Source organism: Arachis hypogaea, chromosome 6 (assembly GCF_003086295.3).
Source record: "Arachis hypogaea cultivar Tifrunner chromosome 6, arahy.Tifrunner.gnm2.J5K5, whole genome shotgun sequence".
Lineage (NCBI taxonomy): Eukaryota > Viridiplantae > Streptophyta > Magnoliopsida > Fabales > Fabaceae > Arachis > Arachis hypogaea.
Window position 1 is genome coordinate 7,110,181 of NC_092041.1, and position 26,141 is coordinate 7,136,321.

The 26,141-nt window shown below is 28.4% G+C and overlaps 1 protein-coding gene across 1 annotated transcript; it reads right to left on the reverse strand.

The window, feature by feature from the left end:
- Window positions 1–8,238: 8,238 nt before the first annotated feature.
- On the reverse strand, window positions 8,239–12,014 carry LOC112695703 (boron transporter 1). Its single transcript, XM_025748156.3, has 11 exons — window positions 11,582–12,014; window positions 11,411–11,493; window positions 10,990–11,321; window positions 10,711–10,876; window positions 10,450–10,616; window positions 10,183–10,356; window positions 9,989–10,084; window positions 9,754–9,891; window positions 9,336–9,661; window positions 8,993–9,260; window positions 8,239–8,909 (listed from the first exon to the last, which is right to left on the reverse strand). The coding sequence occupies exons 1-11, from the start codon at window positions 11,683–11,685 to the stop codon at window positions 8,592–8,594; spliced, it is 2,172 nt and encodes a 723-aa protein (XP_025603941.1). The 5' UTR covers window positions 11,686–12,014; the 3' UTR covers window positions 8,239–8,591.
- Between the last annotated feature and the right edge of the window lie 14,127 nt (window positions 12,015–26,141).

Here is a 26,141-nt window from a genome sequence, read left to right on the forward strand (position 1 = left end):
TTGAACTTCGATTTTCGCTCGAAAATGGAAGGGTTTCCTTGTTTTCGAATCGCTTTGGGAAGTGAAAGAAGTGGAAGAGTCTGCCATAACTCGTAGCATACGTAACCGTTTGAGTGTTGAGCGCGTGAATGTGACGTTCCATGTAATCTCTCTTCATGCGCGTGAGTTGTATTTGGGCTGGGCCAACTTGTAAGCTTGTATCTGTAGCAGGCCCGAATGATATATAAAAAATTTTGAAATCCTTCATAACCGATTATGTCACATGATCTAGGAGGAAAAATTTGTTAATAGTTTCATTTATTGTTATTCTGTTAGATGAAAATTTTGTTATTACATAAAGTTAATAATTAAAAATTATTAGATGATAATTTAATAAAATATATTAATTTATATATGATGTATGTTCGTAGGTTGAGGATGTCATAGCCAAAATTATTAAGGAAGGAAGGACAGAAGAGATTGGTAATGGAAAAATATTCTGTAAGATTAAATTTAGTAGCTTTCTTTAACTTATATGTTCGAATCACAATTGCATGAAAGTTCTTATACTGAAAAGGAGATAAAAAACTTGTCAAGATTCATTAACTTATGTGTTCTGGCGTATAAACTGGTTGGACTTAATATCAGAATTTGCCATTTGCTATTTGCCCTTTGATATTCATATAGGAAGGCAACTAGAATTGAGGGTGAGTGATTTTGGTGGGTATGTATTGATTATATCTTGATGGTAATTATTTTATAGTAGGTTGATATCTTAAGAATTTACAGGTGAGATAAAGTGCTTTATGGACCATGTGATTAAAGGAGTATATAAAGAGTGCATAAGGTTAATCACAAAATAATTTTTTGGTAGAAATAGAGAAAAATTGATTCTTCTCATTTTAAAAATTTTAAATAAAAATAAAAAATTAAAAAAATATTTTGTGATTAATTTTATGTATTCTTTATGTATTTCTACTATAATTAATTATCATTAACGTTAGACTAATAAAAAATAATCTAAATAAGATATTTTCAAAAAAAATCTCGTAAAAACGAGTCTAACACTTTCTTTCTAAAAAAACTTCCATTTATTCGATCTCAAAATTCTGAGATCTTTCATAACCGATTATGTCACATGGTCTAAGAGGAGAAATTTATTAATAATTTTATTTATTATTATTTTATTAGATGAAAATTTTGTTATTATGTGAAGTTGATAGTAAAAATTATTAGATAATAATTTAATAAAATTTATTAATTTATCTAATAATTTTTATTTATTAATTTTATATAAAATTAATTATATATGAATTTTCAGTTTATTATTGTTTATTATATTCCAAAAACAACCTTAAAGTTCAAACTTTAAAGATATAACAGTAGGTTACTAAAAGATTTATCTTAATAAATATAACTTTTTTTTTAAATCATTCGTATATATTATTTATTAATTTATTTATGTTCTAAAACAAAGTAAAAAATATATATATAGTTTCTAGTGTAGTTTGTATTGGGTAGTTGCACACAATAATGATATCATTAATAGAATATTTAAAGAGTAATATTAGAAAGACAATAATAAAAATATGATAAATTCAGGTTGAGTTGGAGTGATTTGTATTGTACCCAAATACTTTTTTTTAATTTGAAATGCCACAAAAGCATTGGTCTTATTATTGCTGATAAGAAATAAACTTGATCAAAGATGACACAAGGAATCTAGCTAGCTTGCTATATTTTCTTTCTTTTATCTCTTTCTTTATTTCATCTATATCTATACCCAGAAAAGTATTGTAACTTTCGGTTTCATACTATCACTTATCTATATGTCTATAAACTTGGAACTATATTAGCTTGAATATGAATAGGTCAACATTCATAGTGATATACAGTGGGATACTTTAGGTTGCGTTTTAAAGAGATATTAAAATTAGAAGACAGAAATTGATATTAAATTAAATTTTTATATTATATTTAATGTAAAATATATAAAATTGAGTTATGTCTTAGTATTTTATTTTATTTAAGATAAATATAAATATAAAGTGAAAATATTTATTAAAATATTTTTAAGTATTAAAAAAATATTATTAATATTTCAGTCTCTTATATCTTTATCTTTTAAAAGTATTAAAGAGATTAAAATTTTATATCCAAGACTAAAATTTTTAATTTTAATTTTTGACTACTAAATATAATATTAAATTTTAGTCTTATTATTTTAATAATTCTAATTTTTAAAAATAAATACTACTTTAAAGACATTTTGATGGAAGAAATTATGTTAGTGTAGAGAAATTTCTCACACTTTCTGGTCATATCCTTTATTATATATGTGTGGTTCTCGTTAAAATAACGGTTTCCATAGATGGAATTCTCAATTTTTATTGTAAGATAGACTCTATTGTACTCTAATAATGGAACTTAAATGTAAATGTTGTTTTAAGAAAAATATATATGATAATAATAATTATTCTCCACATACAAGTGTTTTACCCATACAAGTTATACAAGTCCATATATTCTATTTCACGTAAAATGCTCTTTTTCTAACACCCATTTTACGCGCCTCCTAATTTAATAGATTTTTCAATCAATGCGCACACGTTCTTCTTCGTGCCGTTACTGCACGTTCCTCCTCCTCCTCCTCCTCCTCTTTTCATTAGAATTTTTTCCCCTTCTTCCTTTTCTTCCTTTTTCTCCTTGTCTCGTTATTAAAAATAATAAATAATTAAAGTTCAGATTATCAATTGAACCAAAATGAAATTGATTATTATTTTGAATCCAATCAAATAGTTGAGATGTGGTTCAATTCTAGTTAACTTTTTGTTAGTAGTTTATGAATCTGTAGGTGAATAATGTTTCATCATTGATAGTTTGAATTGAATGTAATGTAAAAATTATATATTAAAGAAAATATTTTTATGTATTCGCAGTAAATTTGAGTGTAACACGAAGATATTTGGGTATATTGTTTAAGAATTTTCGGTATATGTGTGCTGATAAATTCTGCATAATTCAAAATTCTTTTTCTCCGTCCTCCTCGTCTTCTGCTCCTTCTTCTTCTTCTTTTTCATCATCATCTTATTTTTTTCTTATTCGTCTTTTTTTCTTTATTTTATCTTTTCAAGTTTTTTCTTGTTTTACTATTTTAATAAGAATAAAAAAAATCAAACAAAAAAGAAGAAACATATAATGGTACAAAATTACTTGAAAGAGGATGAACATACATTCGTTGAACTAAAAGAAAGAAAGAAAGATGGAAAAAATGCAGTATTAGAGTAAACATTTTTCTGTATTTGCAGCAAATTTGGGTGTAACACGAAAATATTTGGGTATATTGTTTAAGAATTTTCGGTGTATGTGTGCTGATAAGTTCTGCATAATTCAAAACTCTTCCTCTTCCTCCTTCTCATTTTCTGCTATTGCTTCTTCTTTTTTTTCATCATCATCACCATCTTCTTCTTTTTTTATTCTTCATCTTTTTCATTTTATTTTACCTTCTGAAGTTTTTTCTTATTTTACTCTATCACCAACACCTCCTCCTCCTCCTCCTCTTTTTTCTCTTTCTTTTTTTATTGTAATTTCTTCTCCTCCTTCCTTTTTCTCATTCTCCTCCATCATCAGTTATCTCGTTATTAAAGATAATAAATAATTCAAGTTCAGATTATCAATTGAACTAGAACGAAATTAATTATTTTGAATCCAATCAAGTGGTTGAGGTGTGGTTCGATTCTAGTTAATGTTTTCGTAGTAGTTTATGATTTTGTAGGTGAATAATATTGTTTTTGTTTGTGAAAATGGTTGTTCATCGTTGATGGTTTGAATTGAATAAAATGTAAAAGTTCTGCACTAAAGAAAATATTTTTCTGTATTTGGGTGTAATACGAAGATGTTTGGGTGTATTATTTAAGAATTTTCAGTGTATGTATGCTGATAAGTTCTGCATAATTCAAAACTCTTCTTCTCCCTCCTCCTCATCTTCTGCTTCTGCTACTTCTTCTTCTTGTTTTTCATTATCATCATCATTTTTTTTCTTATTCATCTTTTGTTTTCTTATTTTATCTTCTCAAGTTTCTTATTGTTTACTCTTTTAACAAGAATAAAAATAAAAAAATTAAATAAAGAAGAAGAAACACATAATGATAAAAAATTACTTGAAATAGTATAAACATATATTCGTTCAACTAAAAGAAAGAAAGAAAGAAATAAGAACAAAAAGAAGAACAAAAAAAATGCAGCATTAGAGAAAACATTTTTCTATATTTGCAGTAAATTTAGGTGTAACACGAAGATATTTGGGTGTATTATTTTAAGAATTTTTGGTTTATGTGTGCTTATAAGTTCTATATAATTCAAAACTCTTCCTCTTCCTACTCCTCATCTTTTGCTGCTTTTTCTTCTTCATCTTCTTATTTCATATTCTCATTATTTTTTTTAGGAGGAAAAAATCAAACAAAAAAAATACAAAATATTCCAAAATCAATAGAAATAGAAAGAGAAAAAAATGCAGTAATAATAACAATAATAAAAAAAAGATGATGAAGATGAAACACGCGAAGAAAAAAGAGGAAAAACGCAAAGAAGGAAGAGAAGGAGGAAGAGGAGGAGAAACGCGAAGCGCGCTATGAAAATCGTTGAGTAGCGGGCATGTTAACACGCTCGTATAGGTGAGCGTCCTTTTAGTTGGATTTGGCCCAATTTGTATGACTTGTAAATCAAAATGGCTTGTATGTGTAGCACTTGTGTAATAATAATTTCTTGAAGTCATAAAGACCTAAATAAAGTATCAGCTTTTAATATTGTCATAAATTATAGATTCAATTATTCGTCAATCTATATAGTTTTATTAAATTTTTAATTAAGTGTATATATTTTTTTCAAGGAAAAGTATGAGGAGTCAATGAAATATTTATACAATATGTACAATGGAGGTTTATGGAGTATTATTAGAGATATAATCATTAATATTACCTTTTCCTATCAGTTGAAGCTTTTGGGATGAGTGGTATCATGACATGGTATTAGAGTACTAGATCCAAAAAATCAAGAGTTTGATTCTTGGTGAACCCCAAAGTTAGTTTAATTTTTCGTCTCCCTAGCGGGATCCTTTTTTCAATTGAGCCTCTGTATCATATTAGATTTTGTAATTAAATTTTTGTCGTGACAAAAATTCTAAAATTAATGAAATATTCTGCTCAACAAAATGAATATATCTAACACTTGACTAAATATTCTATATAGTTTAATAAAATATTCTGTTAATTTCAACCTTTTTATCATAATAAAAATTTAATTATAAAATTTGATATGATATAATGATCTCATTAAAATATATATATATAAGAATCTAATTAAAAATTTAGTAAAATTATAAAGAAATAATTAAACCTAAAGTATATATTTGACCAACTTACCGTCTTGCTTTGAGTTGGGCTCACTATTATAGTTACTTATTAATTAGGACACCTTGGAACCATTTTTCAGATACAAATAATTGATGTCATGGTTAGGTGGTGCAGTGTTTTTTTTTTTTTCCCAGTTTTGTTATCATAAAATCATATTTTTATACTTCATGATGAAATATGATCATAAATTAATATCACTCTTCTCATTGGTTAAATTAATTAAAATTATTCAAATATTTGTCAAATTAAATATCACTCTTTTCATTGGTCAAATCATACTAATTTATCATGAAACAAATTTACTAGTCTAATTTTCATCTTAGAATCCACCATGCATTTTTTTATGATATTATGCGTACTGAGTTGAAGATGAAGATGCAACTAGTGCCTAAAAGGGAGAAATCGTTGGGTGGCCATAACTTCTGAAGAGGGACATTTTCAAATGATTGTTGAAAAACCTCACAAATAATAAACCTATAGTAGTGGTGGCATGGTCAACTGTCGTGTCACTTCTTAAATAATGTTTATGTCGTTGTGGTTCAAAGTTCAAACTCTTCACCCAATCGATGGCAAGATTATAAACCTACTTGGTTTTGTCTTTATAACACGAATGAAGCTACAATGCATAGTACTACTTTATTTGAAGTCTTTTTATGGATTCAACTTGCACTTCAAAGACACAGATTTTGGCATCATTGGAGACGTAAGCTCTTCAAATATAGGAATTTTCGTATGGCCACGGAATATCAAATTGAATAATAATATAGTTTTAGGTAGTCACCTAAAATAATTCTAAAATTACAATGATTATTATTCACATAAAAATATTTTTATATTAAAATAATAGTTAAGTTGATAAATGTATTGACTTGTTTATTGACTTATCATCACATGAAAGTATTTTCACATCACCATCAGTAATTATCCTATTTTTAAAATTAATTAAAAATGATCATTTATGAATTTTTAATATTAAAATATCTAAAATTAATAAGATATTATTTTGATTGTACTTATTTTATGATTATACAAGAATTTCTCGAAAATAAAAAAGAAACATATTAACATTATTATGAATGGATGGAGGATGAACCTTATCAAGCCACTAAGCTAGGAGTAGGAGGGAACAGTAGAATGGCATGCAACATTATCACTACTCATCTTCCATGCTTGCTTGGTGCAATTGATTTGATTGAGAATGTGGGAGCCGCACCTCTTCTTTTTGTTTTGGATATGGAGGTGGATGGTGGGAATAGAATTTTTAATAAAAAAATATTAAAGTCATTGAAATTTATTGTTTTTAATGATAAGTTGATTATTAATATTTAAAAATATAGTATAAAATATATCGTTGAATTAAATTAAAAAAAATAAATTAATAATTAAATAATAATACAAGACAACAAATTCTGATAGTTTTTAGTATTTTTTTTAATATATATATTCACTCATGCGTTTCTTTTTTTTTTTTTTCCTCCTTTTCAAGTATACACATCATCTAGCAAGTGCGGTATTGTTTTCATGTTGCAATTATATCGTCAATTTTTGACCACCAATATGTATGTAAGACATTAATCACCACCACACTATCACCAAAAAGGTTCTGCAAAAGGTTTTATTTTTATCCACACGACAAATTAAATGATAATAATTCATAAAGAAAAAGACCATTCATAAGCAAATCAAATGGTTCCAGCAAATGATAATAGTTCCTTAAGAAATTAAATGCTATGGTTGCCTTTGCTGACAAACTATTTATGGAGAATGGAGATTATTAGCCAGAAGGCAAGAAAGTTTTTTGTGTTTTCTGGAAGGAAATAATTTCACTTTCTACACATAGGATATAAGAAGTTCCCCTGAATAACTCTCTCTACCATTTATGTAAAAGCAAAAGAAAAGAAACTCTATTGAGTCTTTATTTCTTTTTTTTTTAATATTGAAAAACATGAGCATATAGGTATGTGTATTTTCTTATTAAAATAAAGATGGTATGTTTTGTGTTGTCCAAGATTAAAAATAATCGAATTGAGTCGTGCCAGATCAAGTTTAAGTTTGACTCGCAAACATTAAACTTGATTCATGACTTAACTCATTAGCAATCAAGTGTATTTGTTAGTCGACTCAAACTCATGAATCAGTTCAAATAAACTAAATATAATCAATAATTTTATATAAATAAATTAACACTTATATATAAAAAAAATTAACACTTATATAAATAAATTAACACTTATTATAATTCTATATAAATAAGATGACTTATTTTATACTTCTCTCATAAATATATATAAAATTATATGAGTATAAAATTTATAATATATTATTAATATAAATAATTATAATAAATAATATATAATTAAGTCATTTTATGAGTAAATGAGCAGAGTTCACTTAAATTTAAGTTTGGTTTATTTAATAAATGAGCTCAAATTTAAATTGAAACTTGACTGACAAACTTATAAGCTCATCTTATTGAATTGTTAAAGGAGTTAAGTTTAAATTGATTCATAAGTGATCTTAACTCATTTTCAACCCCTAATATTTAAATAAAATTGTATTTTGACTTTAGAATCAAGACTAATTACTCCACCCAAAAAATAGACATCTGAAATTTATTTTAACTGATTATTAGTTTATTGTTATTACATTTCATGTTTATCCAATTTATATTTCATTGTCTACTTATATTTTTCTTTTCATTATACAAGGATGGCTCATGTACTTAGTTGCTCTGACCCTGCATAAACGCATCTGATCTGAAGTGCAATTTGAAGCTTATACGACAGATTCAAAACTAGTCAGAATTAATTTAATAAATCAAACACGTGATCATGATTACACATATATATGAACAAATAGAATAATAACATTCGGAAAATCGCCAAGGCCACACTATATGGTTACATTCATATCTGCCGTATATTATAAGGAAATGACTTTACAAGTTACAACAAAGCCAAGCAATATTAATAAAACAAGCAATAAAAATTAAGTCACCTAACTCCTTCCAAGGGATATGAATATGATCATCACTGCAAACTTTGTAGCTCCGTTTGGTATTAGTTCAGAATCAAAATACAGATATATTTAAGGACACAGAACTATTTTAAAAAATATAAAAGTAAGTAAAATGTCTCTGTTATCTTAATATATCTGAATTTTATGTCTTGAAACACTTATCAAACGGTAGCGTTTAGTTAACTATTTGTTGTTGTGCTGTTTTGAATCAGAGCTAAGAGGACTCCTTCCCAAGTTTGCCAACCTTACTTCTCTGGCCATTGGACTGTGAGGACCTCTTGTGCCGGACCGAGGACTGTGCTCGGCCGAAAGCTCGCCACGGCGAGAATTGAACGACAGTCTTGGGCTCTGAAGGCCTTTGAGATCATTTCCTGGAGTTGGAGTTGAGCTTGTGACCTTAGGACTGTTAGTGCGCCTAAACTCTCCACGGCTTCTAGTTATAACTTCATCTAAGATTTCACCTTCACCAACTTGAGAGGCACCAGCTCCAAACTCTGATTGCTGTTAACAAAAAACACATACAAAATGAGTAACTATTAAGTATAAACTATGCATGAAAATGTGACAATTTTGGATCATCTTACTGTTGCAATGTTATATGGTAAAGCAGTTTGTTCTTCATATGATGCTGCATCCAAGTCTTGAAGGTGTGGCCCTTTGAAAAATCTTGGGAGAAAGTACTGTCTTACAGGAACTAAGAGCATGATCATCATTGGAAACATGACACCAGCAATTGGAACCCAAGTTAGCCCAAAGCATACAAGAAGATAAAGCGTTTGGAAGATTGTGAATGTTGCAATTGTCTTGAATGGTACTGTTTCCACAAATGTAGCATGGTAATCCTCAAGCACCCTGCAAAAACAAGACGAAATTTCAGATTTTGCAATCATTAATGTACTAAAGTTTAACATAAGAAATAGAACATACTTGTATCTTCTGCTAGGTGCAGTGAAGAGAAGAAGGATCCTCTCCCAGAACTGGTTTCCGGGCAAACTTTCGATGGCCATGAATGCAAAGTAGCCCCATAGGACTGAGGTTGGAATCTTCTTGAGTAAAGGCATGGCTGCAACACATCCTCCCACCATGGTTGACTGAAGTAAATTGCTTAGACGTTGTTCTTTTACCTCAACAGGAAGCAAGTCATCTATCTCTTTCTCAACATCAAATAGAGTCTCATCCACTGGTGCATCCATGTTTCCCATGCTTGTAGCTGCTATTATTGTTGATTCTTTGAGCTCCTTTAGTCCTTGTGTCTGGTCACAAGATGTTCACATATATAATATATAGTATGGTACAAATTATTTAAGCATATATATGTTTTATTGAAACTTAAATAAACACTTACTCTAGCAGAAGGGTCTTGGTAAACAAGAGGTGTCTGCATCTGATGATAGGCTTCTTGCATATTACCATACAACTGTCCTAAACTAGCATTTTTTCCTATACTTTTTCGCGCCGTTGCCACGAGTCTGTTGCGAAGCAGCTGCATAACTTTCTTGGTGAGTTATATGTTCATAAATCACGATTCATGGTTTCATATTATTAACAATGATCATACACCTATGAGCTGATTTTATTACCTGATGTTTAAGAGTTGCAAGACTCTTTGTGTGCATTGGTGATTGTGGTATGACTCCGTTTGCAGGAGGTATTCCAATAAGGCCACACATTAAGGTCTTCCATCCAGAAAGAAAAAACAATAAAAGAAGATGATTTACCATTACTAGAGAAACAATTAACAAAATAATTTCACATGAAAATAAAAGTTGCATACCAAGAACCCCAAAAGAAGCAAATCATAATGGTAAGAAGATGGTTTTCTCAAATTGAACTCGTTCTGCTGTGCAAGCTGGGATGCCACACTATGATCAAAGTAATAAAGCACTGCAATCATGGTTGCTGGGATAAATGCTCCAATTATGTACACCACAGGAACTTGAAGCATATCCTGTCATAAGAAATCAATCTATTTATAACTTAAACAGATTCATATATCTTGTGTTCTTTAGACTTTAGAGTTCTACTAATGTGGAATACATGCCTTAATGACAGTCCAATTCTCATATGCACCTGGAGACCATGGATTTGGGCTGAAGAGGCGCCTTGGTATACCACTTGGAACACTTGAAGATGGTATGTAGGACACACCAGTCCAAACTAACACCATAAGTGGCACACCATAATCTGCTATTAAGCTCCTAAGCCAACCTGTAGCAACACTTAACAAAATTAACTTCATAATGCATAGTAATTACTAATTAGAGAAATGATATTCGAATCACTTCATCTGGTAAGTACTTACCACTACCATAGCGCCATGACCTGGCCTTTCTGCTTCTCAATGCAGTGAGAAGAAGGCCAAATGAAAGGACTAATGCAAACATGCCATTAGCAAATCTCCATGAAGGTAAGAATTCGATTGCTTTCGGATTCTGTCGTTCCGGTATGCGAAACTCATCCACCAGACCCTGTGACAATGATGATGACACTAGAATGTTATGTTATGTTAAGATAACATAAACATGGGTTGCAAAGAAAGTATGTGTGAATTGAGAATTTTAGATATACTAATATTAATTACTTTGATAGCTTGTTGCATGAAGAGCATTGCAATGAGAAGGCCAAACAACTCTCCTGCAATTCTTGTAAACCTATTGATTATGGAGCAAGCGCCAAGAATGGCCAACAAGAAGAGCAAGAGTGCCGTCCATACACACACCCAACCAGTCCATGCCAGAAAGAGTTCCCTACCCAACTCTGCTCTCTCCTTTGCAAAATTGAACATGAATGTGTACATGATTACAGTAGGCTCTGCCACACCCAATATCAGCAAAGGTTGACCACCAATGATTGAATGTATCATGCCACATATTGAAGTTGAAGCCAGTGTTTGAACCGCAGTTAGAACACCATCTGCAAGTAAGGTACATACATAATCATATCAATATCATCAGTCTTTGAATTTAATAGTAATGAGTATAGTACATATGTATGTATAGTACCTGTGTCTCGCTCTAGTTGTTCACCAAATGAAATGACAGGGATTGCAGATGCAAAGAATATGTATGTAGTGGGGGCCCAAATCCTGAGAGAATTAAAACATAGAGCCTATAAGACATTTATAAAATAATAATAATGAGCATATAGATATATGTATTAATGTATATGTATACCTCAAACCAGCTTTGATTCCACCAGTCCAATCTTGCTTATAACACATCAATCTTCCTCTGAGATCATTCTTGATACCTTCCAATGGTACAAATGTTTCTTCCATTGCTTAATAGCTTCTTGAGTTGAGTCTTATGAACTTGTCCACCACCAATATGAGATGATATTGTCTATGTTATCAACTTATCATCAGCATCTATCTTGCTTCTTGGATGCCATTGAAGAAGAGAGGAGAGAGGGGGTGAAGAAGTGCAGGCTGGCAGTGCAGTGAGAGATTGAATGAATGTTGTAAATAAGCCAAGAAAGCAGCCAGCTGTACTTCCTGGGAATTGGACTCTTTATTTTCTCATCTCACAACAAACAATGTTTGCGGTGGATCACTATTTATAAGCTTTTTTAAAGAGGCTCTGGTAATTGTAAAAGCTCATTACTCTCAACAATACATTTTCATGTAAAAGTTATACTATGCACTGTAAACGTCATTACTCATTACTATTTAAGTATTTACTATCATTTTTATATAAAAATAATATTATATATTATTAAATATGTCTCAAAATTGTCAATTGTATATCACCTTCAATAATCAATGCCCATTCCAAATTTTCAATCTTTTTTTGCCATAAAGAAAATAAAGGCACTAGCCTGGTCCCACTATGTATGTGCCAATTGGGATTCTCAATTCACATTCCTCTATTTTATACAACATATAAAACAAAATTTGGGTCTTTTTACACAATGTTACTCGAGCCATGTTGTCAATTTCACTAAGATTAAGATAATGTTTTAATATATGTTATGGTAACTCGTATTAAACAATCCTTTATTTTATTTTAACATATCTGTTTAAAAATTTTAAACTATCAACTTCAAAGATCACTATATGCGAGTTTCACCTTTACCATAACATACCAGTGATTTTTAAGTTGCAAAGAAGTAGCACATGTCAAGTTATTAATTAGTAATTCCTTAATTATAATATATAAAGTGTGGAATTCTATAGTACAATAATTGTATAATCTCTATGCGAAATAAGAACTAATATGATGATGCATATGGTATACAGCGAATAAATGGGAAAATCCACCCACTCGTTGAGTAAATAGCAACCCATATTAAAGACTATCTTATTTAATCCGATATTATATTCTATCCACTACTACTACCTTGGAGGGTCCATCTCATTTCATTTACTAGAGAACGCAACCACGCACCATTATTAAAGATTATTATTATTATGCACCCACAAAAAGATATATATAAAAGTAGTTAAGTGCTAAAGCCTAAAAGTAAACCTTTGAATAATTTATTTAATCCTCTAAAATATATAAAAGATGTTTTTGGTCAACAAGTGTAAATGAATTCAAGCTTATATATATAGTGATTATTGCTGAAGCCCATATTACATTAGCCCATGTGATTCTAACGATTGACAACTCATATATTTATATTTATATTTATATTTATTATATTTATATTTATATAAGAGAGAGATATTTATTTCATACTGGGGTATTAGCCTTATTATCAGGCGAAGCAAACTGTTCAGTGCTACTTAATTAATTAATTTAATGTTTCGTCTTACGTATGTATAGCTCCTAACTGTTCCTTTCATAATTGATTCAAGAGACAAGATTTAACAATTAACATCAATCTGTTTTGATCGTATATGATGAAACCATTGACTTCAAATTATACATCTTGCTTATCAAGAAAAATGGCAAAAAATAAAGATATTTAAAATAAGGACAAAAATATATGTCATTTCTGCTGCATATGCATTTACAATGTGTTAAAAAAAAAAAACAAGTCAACGGCCTATTATTAGTAGGTCCAAAATATATAGAGCATGGATATGCTATTGCATGAATTATAAAACTTATAAAAAAATTTTAATGCAATCTATAGAATTAGATTAGAAAATTAATTATTTTTAGTTAATATCAATTAATTTTTAAAATCATTTTTTATTCTAAATTTTATATCTTAAAGTTTAAACTTTAAAGTCTATCCTAATAAATCTTAAACTCTCTAAAATATGAAAGCTAAAATAATAATTTTACAATAAAATTTAATTAATATTAAATAATTAAAAATTAATTTTCTAATTTCTATACGTATTCCAACCTAAAACATTTGTAGAAGACACTACACGCGGTATAATATATAAGCAAACATCTCTTACATCATCCAATGGTAATTTCTACGCTGGTTTTTTTACCTATAATTATGAAACTTTATCTTAATTTAAAATCATTATATATTTAATAATATTCTTTTAAAAAATATTAAAAATTATTAAAATTTATTATTTTTAATCATCACTTAATCATTAACTCAATTTTTAAAATTTAATTTATTTAATTTACTAATTTAATAATATATTTTATCTTATATTTTTTAGATATTAATAATTAACTGATAATAAAAAATAATAAATTTTTATCACTCTCTAATTTGATTTTTCTCATTTTTTTTATGCAGAACATTGTCAAAATAGTAATTAACATAACACCATAACATCGCGATTACAAAAAATGTTACGAGTATTATCGATAAGTAAACAACTCTTACATCATCCAGTGGTAATTTCTGATCTACACTGATTTCAAGTTTCTTTTTGAAAAATAATAAATCATATTATCGATAATTAATTTATTTAATAGTAATTATATTCATAAAAAGATTAATTAAATGTACACAAATTGCATGCATAAAAAAATGAATTGCAGTGTACTTTTCTTTTACCCTTTTTTTTTTTCTTTGGACGTGCATTATAGTATGCTTCGAAGTTTGAGAAATATGATAATGACACAACTACGTGGATGAGCATATAATATTGTTGTATTGTATTATTATCATCATCATACGTAGGAAGGTACATCGCACACACATATATAATGTTTCAGAATGTCGCATCATGGTAAGGCATGGACCAATAACTGCTTTTTATGAATAAAGTAGGAGCATTATAATTCATTTATTTATTAATATACCCTATTATTAATTATATTAGTATTAGGTTATATGACGAAAAGCCTCATGCACGATAACATACATGGCCTCTTAACCCGCGGATTCTCAGTCACCAACCAATAGTCCAATACTACTATAGTTCTAAAGACAGATTCATTCATCCACAAATAATTTGCAACTTGACAATATCTCATAATTATTATATTATATTATATTATATTATCATGCATGTATGATGTTCTTCTTCCCTAAATATGTCAAACTTAGTGACTTTTTATGCATATGGCGGTGATCTTTGGGGCCTAATTACATTTTCGGTATTCAATGCCGATGGTGATGTTCTGCCACTTTTTAATTTGTATATGATTATTAAGAGGTCTCTCATTTTTAAAAGAGTTGTGTAATATTATTATTTATTGAAATAATATGATGATTAGAATTTGTTATTTGATACAAAATAACGATAAATAAATTAAAAAAGAGAATTATTGAAATCGAATAAAAATATATTAAAATTAAAATTAAAATAAAAAATATATTAAATATAAAAATTAAAAATTATTATATTTTTTATTTAATTTTTTGATACAACAAAAAAAATTATTTAATTTTTTTTATGTTATAGAATCCAAGACCTAAAAAAAAAAAAAAGATTACAATACTACAATAATATTAAATTTAACACCATTTACATAAGCAAAAAGGTAATAAAATAAACGTGAAGGTGGCTGCTCTCAAAGTTTAATTTCCGATTCTTCTTTTTGATTGAGCTTTACAAGAATATTAGCACAAAATTAGTCTTTCTGTAAATATGTGTAATTTCTACATCTTCTAACTTCACCAAAAGCTCCTTGATGAATCAAATGAGGGAGGAGTTGTCATATGTGATGACACCTTCTGAATTAGCATCACAACGCAATTTATGTAATCTACCGTATTTTTCAAAGCAATTTATGTAATCTACCGTTATTTTTTCTTTTTGTGAAATATGCTTCATAAGCTTATTTAATTGTAAAATTGTCATTTTGATAGTCATCCCACTGTATTTCCACCTAATTTGTTCATACTATAATTTAAGAATTAAATCAAAAGAAATCACTTCATCTTTTATCCAATTTTTCAATGCAACAAGAGAAAGATTTACTCAACGTCACTTATTTACACTATAGTTTCATTATGAAATCAAAAATATTTTGGCACTACTTTAATCACTCTATGGTGATTATAATAATTTAGGAAGTATTTATAATTTTTTATTAAGTCAAAATATTTTAAAAAAAAATTTTAAACCCATTAACATAAATCTCAATCTAATAACTAAATAAACAAAAATTAAATATTTTAATATTTAAAAATATAAATTAATAATTATTAGATAATATTTGAACTTTTTATATCACAAACATTTAAAATACGTATTATTTTTGGTATATTGCATCTTTTAAAATAAAAAATAGAAAAGATAATTCGTTTTTGGTGAATTGTTTTTTTGAAATATTAAAAAGTAAAAAAAGACAATTTGTCGTCCACAAATTTATTTTTCAAAAAAAAAAAAAGACAATTCGACATCGACGAATTCACTTTTAAAATTTTAAAATTTTTAATATTTGTCAAAATCCAATTTTATTCTCCCATATTTTTAAAAATCATCAATAATTTCCATTTTTGGAATTCTACAATCCAATAAAAATTAAAATAATATTAATAATTAATTAATTAATTAATTATAATCATACTAATAAAATAGTCCGGCGGTACAGTAAAGAAGTTGCTGCCTTTTATAAAAAAAAAAAAGGAGGAGTTGTTGCTGGTTAATTTATTCTTTTAACTTTATTTAATAAGTAATTCTTCCTATTATTGTTTACTTTGTATTTGGTAGGGCTCACAACCCACCTGTATGCAGAGTAGAGTGGAGAGTGGACCTAGCCAAGACGTCATCTAATTAGGATTACCCAGTCATAATTATTTTAGTGTTATATTAATGAATATTTTTAGAATATTTGTTGAGAAATAAAGGTTTTTTGAAAAAAATTTTAAAAATAAACAATTACACAAATTTTTTAGAACGCGTTAAATATATTAATGTTTACTTGTTCAAAAACTCATTTTTTTAAACAAAGAATTCGACACATTAAGTGAAAGAAAAGACTTAGGGATGTGTATAGAACATTTTTATTTCTGAATAAACTCGTTAATTAATCACTATCGTTAAAACTGATAAATGATCATCAGAAGAGGAAAATCTAGTGATGAGAAACACAAAAAAAAATCAAAATGAATGGAAAAGACTAAGTAGAAGAACATATAGAGATCACACAGAAAAGAAAAAAGTCAAAGTCTGTAACAAAATCTAAAAACTCGCTGGAGAATTTTGTTACCCTTGTCAATGGTGCATCCGAAGGTTCCAAGCCTTCTTACAAGGATAGGCTGATGAATGACAAACTTGAAAAACTGAATCTATATGAAATCATTGAAATGGTCACAGAAAACTACATCTCCAATGAAGATCTAATGGAATATATGAAGGAATCACATACTCCTTTTAATCTAAATCCTATTATAGAGGTGTCTTTGAAAAAATATGATGAATGGTGCAGGTCGTAGAAACAAGCACTCATCGTTAAGCCCTTAGGGAAGAGTCTGAATTTACATACTATAGAACGGTGGATAAATAGGAGATATACAAAGAAAGAAGCAGTTTGAGTGATGGTCCTTATGAGAGTGTACTTCCTACTGAGATTCTTGAGTCAAGAAGATTATTCACATGCTCTGTTTGAGGTTTTCTGGATGATCACTACTGATCATTACCTCTTGGTTCAAAGGTGCCTTTATTCATACCCCAAGAGAGTGAGATTAAAAATGTTGTTGTTTGGATCAGGATTTTTAATCTCCCAGCCAAATTATATAATAGATATTTCTTATGGAAGGTTGGAAAATCTATTGGAACTATGCTCAAAATGGATGAATATACGTCTATTTACTCAAGAACAGGGACGGATTTAAGGGGGGCAAATAGTGGCCTTGGCCCCCAACAAATTCTAAAAGCTCATATACTATTATAATAGATATATTGTATAGAGTAAAATTTAATAATGTAGTAATAATAAAAAAAGTTACTATTCTTTGTGTACTTTTTATTTAACATTTATAATTATATAAAAATTTTAATATTATTTATGATAATATTATTTTTTTAATTTTATTTAGTTGTTTTTTTATTATTTTTTAATTAATTTTTATCCCTATTATTATATGAAAATACTTTAATATATTTTAAATTCACGTAACAAAATTGTTAGTGCAATTAACTTATATTATTTTATGTTATATTTTTTAGGTTTAATTACTATGTTGATCTCTATAGTTTTGCAAAGGTCTCTATACTTTTTTCCTTTTAATTGAGTCCCTGTACCAATTCTTTTTTTCAATTAGGTCCCTATTAGCAGTAATTGGCTTAATTTTATAGGGATCTAACTAAAAAAAAAATTGGTGTAGGGACCCAAATAAAAGGAAAAAAAGTGTAGGGACTAAATTAAAAAAAAATTAAAAATTTTGCGAAACTATAAGAACTAACAAATTAATTAAACATATTTTTTAATGATATAAAACATAAAAATAACTTACTGTCACATAAATATTTAATAAAGTAAATTAATTAACAAAATATTTAAAAATTTATAATTTTATATTTTATTAGATGTAAAACCATAAAAAATTATTAAAAAATTATAAAAACTGAGATAATTCTTTTATTTGACAAGTATTTATTAATTTTTTAATTAAAAAATTAATTATAATTATATATATTATTAAATATATAGCATTATATTTGATTATACAAGATTTTAATTTTCGACCCCTCCACTCTTAGATTTCTGGATCCGTCCCTACTCAAGAGGTAAATTTGCACACATTTGCGTGGAAATCGACTTAAGAAAAAAGCTGGTACCATCCTTCTCAGTCTTGGGAAAAGAATTCAAGCTAGAATACGAATATTTTCATCTAATATATTTCAATTATGGTAGATACCGATATAAACATGATGGATGCCTGGAAAAGATGAAGGAAGCAAAGGACAGACAACAATCTCAAGCAACTATTGAAGAATAGAACCACCGCAAGGGAAAAAACACCGTCACGGTCCAAGGCCAACCAACATCAGTGAATACAGAAAATTATGTTAGAAAAGATCTAATCGTAACGAAAAATCTGGGGGTGATGGAAGTAGACGTTGGTACAACTACGGAAAGTCACGAGGATTAATTTGGGGAGAAAAAATCAGATTTAACTGTTGTAAGTGAGAAAAGTTTATATGGTCCCTGGATAGTTGTTAAAAAGCCCCAGAAAAAAATAGGCAAGAATCAGGGAGTAATTATGAGGATATCAAAAATAGAAGTTCTAATAATAGGTTTGATGCTCTTCAAAATGAAAAAGAAGCTTAGTAGAGAGAAGATAAAAAAAAAGAAAGTACTAGAAAAGTCAGCCCAAACAGATAAAAAAGAGAAAGATAAATGCCAAAACAAGTAAACAAATTGACAAGCTGATTACACATAATCGAAATTATAAAAGAAGCCAAAATGTCAACTATGCTAACTGAAACACAAAAGAAAAAAGTTGAGAGATAAACAAAAAACTTAATGAAAAATAGTTGAAATTGACAAGTACATCTTAGAACAAAAAAGATAATTGTTATTGTTGAACCGAGTCAACCTTTTTAAGGAGAACAAAACAAAGAGAAGAATCAAATACACAGGGAATATTGGAGATAAATTAGCAGACTTTCAAAAATAGTGTCTTCAAGCCATAAAAAAGATCATTATATCCCTACAAATAGTATACTAATGACCCTATCTTACATGCTCACATAGCAAAGGTTATGGAAAGGGAAAATATAGAGTAAAATAACGAGTATTATAAAGAGAACCCTCTAGGAGCGAGTAACTATGGTGGAGAAGCGCATAAGATGGCCAGTGACTTTGATAGTATAGAAGAAATTGTTCCAAACAGAAATGCAACAGATATTGAAGAGGATCCTAAAGCTCAAAAAGCCTAGAGGGGCTTCTTTTGCACCAAGGAGTTTCTTATCTTCGAGTAGACTTTTTCGTTTACATTAGTGTTTATGAATATCTTATCTTAGAATTATACAGAAACTTCTTCTAAAAACTTCAAATCTATTTTAAATGATCTTATGTTTAGATATAAAACTAATTTTTGTATCTTGTTGGAAATTCATGTCTCAGATACTAAGGTTGAGAATATTATTAGGAAAATGGGATTTGACTTGTGGTGTATTAGTGATGCCGAAGGTTTTTCAGGTGGCATTTGGTGTTTTTAGAGGTCAAATTCATGGAATATAAAGTTACTCATCATTCACAAACAATTTGATCATATAAAAGTACAGTGATAAAATAATGCTCCTTGATTTTTTGTTACTATTTACGCCAGCCCTATGGTCAGAAATAGAAGAGAGCTTTGGACCAGAATAAAGGATTCAGCTAAGAATATTAATGAACCTTAGTATTTAGGAGGAGATTAACTCCATTCTTTCGTTGAATGACACAAGGAGTTCTTCTAATCTTTCTCTTGACACTAATATTTTTAATGATGTTTTACTAAAACGTGAGTTTAAAGATTTAAGATTCTCTGAACCCTTTTACTTGACAAAGGGGACTACAAAGAGAAGACTAGATCATTTTATTAGTAATTTTAACTTTTCTGATATTTTTTTAGATGTTGGGGTATCAAACATTTACTCAAATTAAAGTCTGATCATCTCTCTATTTCACTGGATTTTCAATTAACTCAAAGGAAAGAAGGAATTAAGCCTTTTAAATTCCTTGCTCTTTGGATTTTGTATGAGGATTATAATAATATGGTTAAAAGTAGCTGGCTGGAATAAATAGTTTGATACAGAATATTAACAACTTTGTCAACACAGCTAAGAGTTAGAGGAAAGAAGTTTTTGGACATATTTTAAAAAAAAATACAACACATTCTTCTAAGACTTGAAGGGATAAAAAAAAAGAACTCTTTCAATAATAATCCCTTCTTGGATAAATTTTAAAACGATTTGTGAAAAAAAAATGAGAAAATAGCAATTCAAGAGGAGATTTATTGACAACAGATGTCTAGATGTGATACCATTAAATTTGGTGATAAAAATTCGAAATATTTTCACTCAAAAGTAAATGGAAGACATAAGAGAAACAAAATCACAACTTTAAAGAGTGAGAAAGGCGAATGGATGGACAATGGACACTCTTAAAGTTTAGGGTGTTAATTTTTTTAAGAATCTCTATTGTTCAGAATCAGATTATAATGACTTTGTTATTTCTAATAAGTTTCCTAAGTTATAGGATATGGAGTATCAAGATATGGTTAAGAAGGTATTAAGCGAAGAGAATAAGAATGCGATTTTTTCTATGGGAAGCTGGAAGGCTCCTAAAAGCAATAGTTTCCTAGCCAAATTCTATCAAGAAGTCTGGAATGTGGTGGCAAATTTCCTGATGACTTAGGTGAAAGAAATTTTTAATGAGCCGCACAACATAACAGAAGTGAATAAGACTTTGATAGCTATTATTCCCAAATTTTTTTCACTAGAAAATTTTGAACATTTTAGACGTATTAATCTCTGTAATGTTTGCTATAAAATTGTGACTAATTCATTGCATCTATATTGAAAAAATATATGTCTTCTCTTATTTCTAATACTCAATCAATTTTTGTGCCTGCCAGAGTTAGTGCAGATAATATCCTAGTAGCAAAAGAAATGGTTCACACCATGAAGAATATAAAATATGAAAAAAATTTGATGGCAATTAAAATAGACCTAGAAAAGGCCTATGACAGACCTAATTAGCTCTTTGTGTCAGACTCCCTCAAAGATGCAGGGATCCCGATCAAATCCAAAGTGTTATTAGCTTTTGTATATCGACAACATTCATGAATTTTGTATGGAATGACTCTTCATCAGAAAGCTTCTCCCCAAATAGAAGAATTAGACAGAAAAATTCCCTTTTTCCATCCCTCTTTGTTTTGTGCATTGAACGTTTATCCCATTCGATAAATAAGTTAGTCCATGATAAGAAATGGGAACCTATAACTCTATCAAGCGAGAGCCTAAAATTTTTCACTTCTATTTTGCAGATGACCTAATTCTCTTTGCAAAAGCGGATAAAAAACAGGTTCAGATTATCAATAAGGCTTTAAATCACCTTTGTGAGTGTTCGGAACAGAAAATCAACTTTGACAAGTCTTGTGTGTACTTCTCTAATAATGTTAATTATATTATGAGACAAATGTTGAGCCAAGAATTAGGAATCAACCTCACAGCTAACTTGGAAAAATACTTGAGAGTTCCTCTCATTCATAAAAGATGCAATCAACAATACTTTCAATTTGTTATTGACAAGATGCAAAGAAAGTTATCTAAGTGGAATAGAAAGATTCTCTCCTTAGCCGAAAAGTGCACACTTATACAATCAGTTCTATCAACTATTCCTAACTACTGCATGCAAACCATAAAGATTATATTCCAGTAGCAGTGTGAACAAGATAGACAAAATCTATAGAGATTTCTTATAGAAAAGCAGTGATGAAAAAAAGAAAATATATCTTTTTTGTTGGGACAGCACGTGTAAACTGGAAGAAAAGGGTGGGTTGCGCATTTGAAAGGCACGCTATTCTAATTTTCTATTTCTAATGAAGCTTGCTTGAGCCCTCATCCACAATAGAGAAGTGCTCTGAGTCAAGATTATGCGGGCAAAGTATAGTTGTGGCGAAGGTATCATACCTAAAATTTAGCGCAGATTAAGTAATTCTAATGCACGGCTCAAGATTACTAAAGTCTGGGATAAATTTAAAAATAGCCTTATTTAGAGGCTAAGAAATAGAGTTATGGCTTCTTTTTAGAAAGAACAATGAATTCTAAATTTTACAGAATTTTCAGAAATATGTTTGATTGAGTTAGATGAAAAAAAAAAGCTAAATGAAAAAGTAGAAAAAGAATTCGACACATCAGGTGAAGAAAAAAAAGACAAACAAAAAAAATACGTAAAACATATGTATGATCAATTCTTTTATTATCTCTGATATTATTATCAATAATAATTAAAATGGATAATATTTCTCTTTTTAAAATTTTTTATCAATAAAGCAACAACTTTTTTAATAGTTAATGATTTATTTTAAAAGATTTTTTAATTCTTTTTCAACCAAACATTTTAAATAATACAAAAAAAATCATCAACTATTTTTTATAATTTTTCTTTTTTATTATTTCAAATATTCAACTTTTAAAATATTTTTTCAAAGTGTTTGAGATTATATATAAACTACTTGTATCATGTATTCAAACACACCACATTTTAATAAGTAAACTTACAAACGATAAATAAGCGATATATATTATTAACATTCTTTTTATACGGCACATAAATATTATTATTTGACTTAATAACACCTAATTTATATCATATATATGTGGGACTAACTCTATATACTAATACAAACCAAATAAATAATCTAATTTAGAGTGAGACTAGACTTTTTTAGATAGGTTTAATAAAACTAAAGATAGTAATATCTTTTAATATTTATTTTATTTTATTTTATTTTTGCAAAATCTATACAAAAGAATATTGTAAATTTTTTTTGTAAAATGAAAGGTGTTCTCTCTATCTCTTGTCAATTTTGGCTAACTGTAAGGTACCATAAAGTTTATTTAAATATTTCATCTCTTATTGGAATAGCTTTTGTTTCTACTCAAACTTCTACACCCACTTTAACCTACTCTAAAAATCACATCTCCTTATAATAGATTCTTTCTGATTTACCAAAAAAAAAAAAAAAAAAAAACCCCTTGGAAAAGAGGCTTTTAAACTACCACATTGCAGCTAATTATTCTTCAAAAATCTATGACTACCATTTCCTAGTTTCATAGATGGACCATTAATATTTTCTCTCGCACCTATTGTTTCTTAATCTGTAATTGCAAATGTCTTTCTATGACTCTATTATACTAGATATTATCTGAGTTGATATTGAGATCTAAATTATTACATAATCAGATAATTTTTTTAAAGTGGACCATTTTTTTTAGAGAATCACCACGACGGCACCACCACTTAAAGAAAATAATCGTATTTTAATTACATTTAAAATTTGTCATTACCAATAAATTATTACATACAAATAACTTTTGACATTTATTAAAATAAATTAGTGAGTTAATTATTAGATCAATTTAAGTTGGTTGGATCATCTTGATTTAATCATCCCAACTGGGTTTCCTATCGTCATTGGGCTGTCTCCAGTATGTTGTTAAGCCGTTAAGCGAAAATGAATGACAAAGGTAAAGAGAAAATAAAAATAAGAAATATACCAAGAGAGTTTTAAAAGAAAAAGGCGAACTAGAAACTTCTTAAAATTAAATCTTAAATTAAACTTATCAGATAGAAAATGTTTATGCCACAACCTAGCTAATATATGTGTCTAGAAATTTAATTGAAACCTTGTACCCCACTATCCTAGTAATCTCATCGCTTTAAGTCTTGTTTATTGTTTCTTTTGTTCAAAGCGTTGCGCATTATGGTTCCGAATCTAAGAATTCTGTTATTGATGATAACATTGCTGACTTAATATATTAAACACAATATATAGAAGCAATCATGAACCTCAATTGATGCATTGCAGAAAAAAATACTTGTATATTATTGTTCATCATCATTATTATTATATGCAAATTCATATAACTTCTAGTCCATAATAATTAATAACAATTTGTAATATGATTTTTGGTACACGTTCAAGAAAAACTCTTGAATAAAGAAAACAAATGGAACATACATTATTGCTCACACCTACCATAATTGAGGTGTTAAGGGAAGGTTTATACGAGCCAAAATCTTGCTCTATATATAAAGTAATTCTCTTCCATCATTGAAACTATTGCTAGCCTTGAAATGATTTTGTCGAGCACCAAACTTTATTCTTTCTCATGATTGAAGGCTTCTTTGGAAAATAAGCTAGAAACAATAGACTGTCAATAAAAGGCGATAGCACCATATATTCAATGTGAAATTCACAACCATTGACGAAGTGGTAGGTCCATTTCAATGTGTGATCGTTATTTCACTTAACGGGAAACTTCTTTTGTGATTGAAATTTGCCATATACACTAATCAACAAGACTTTTTTTTTCAAAAAGAATAAAAGAAAAAAAATTATCTTGTTTCCATTTCATTTTTCTTTGCCGATCATTTTCTTTTGTTGTGTATATATGTAGTGATAAAAGCAAGTAAACTATAATTGTCACCATATTGCTCTATAAGACTCATTTATCAATGCTATCCTCAAGAAGTGCCCCCATCTGCTCTATTTTGGGCCAATTAATGCAATATCATTCACAGAACTGGACGAAAAAGAAAAGCCTTGAACAAAATTCAATTATACAAGTATATATGATGCTATTTAAAACATTATATTATATTATATTACAGTAAATGTTTATTTGGTATACTACTTAATAAAATCCAGTAATGAATAAGATGAACTTTGTATCAAAATAGAAGTCACGCTGAAATTAAAAAATAATCGAAAATGTTTGGTAACCAAAGAAAATCAAACAAAAATAGCCATAACTTGACTTATTTAACATTCATTAATTGTCGCAACAATTAATGAATGCTAAATAAGGCAAGTTCTGACTGTTATCTTTGTCTCCCTAGCATTACCCAAAATAATAAGGAAAGATATAATAAAAATTACCATTTGATGATCAATTAGGTATTACAAGTTTAGAACATACATTATATTTTCCACTTCAATAATAATAGTATCAACTTGTTCGTCCTCTTCTCTTGTTTTCATTTATGTTTCATTGGACATTGCTAGTGAAGACAATTAATTACAGACAAAATTGTACTAAAAACAAATTTTTATTCTATTAGGTGAGGTTGACTATATGAATTAAATGAATTATTGTGTTATATCATGTATCATGTCTACAGAAAAATTGTTGGTACGTAGATCTTTTTTAAATATTTTATGATCTTTTTAGGTTGTTCGTTTTCTATCTCATCTTTCTATTTAAGTACTTTTGCTAATTTTTTTTTCTGCAAATCTAAATTATTTAAAACAAAATTTTATTATTTTTTTAAAATAGACAAAATTGTACTAAAAGGAGGGAAAAAACCAATTGAGCATGCAATTCCCACCACCCACCTATAATCTCCCAATAATGGAACATGTAAAAAACTGGTATAATAAGCTTTAAGTTTTGGTAGCTAGTTGGTAGGTAGAATATAAATACATGGGTATGTAGTAGTAGTGCGCTGCGCTGTTGATAAAATATAATAATGTGTACTTTGGCAATTCCTAGTTCCCACAATAAGTTTATAACCTCATCACCGCCAGAGGATTATTTAGTCCAATGAATTCTTCTATCCAAACCCTTTGAGTTATTTATTTATTTATTAAACTTGAACACCTAATCATTTGAAGATGTTTTCACCTAAAAATAATGATCGAAAATCGTTGGATAATGTAATATATTTGACTAAAATTTTTAATATAATACATATCATC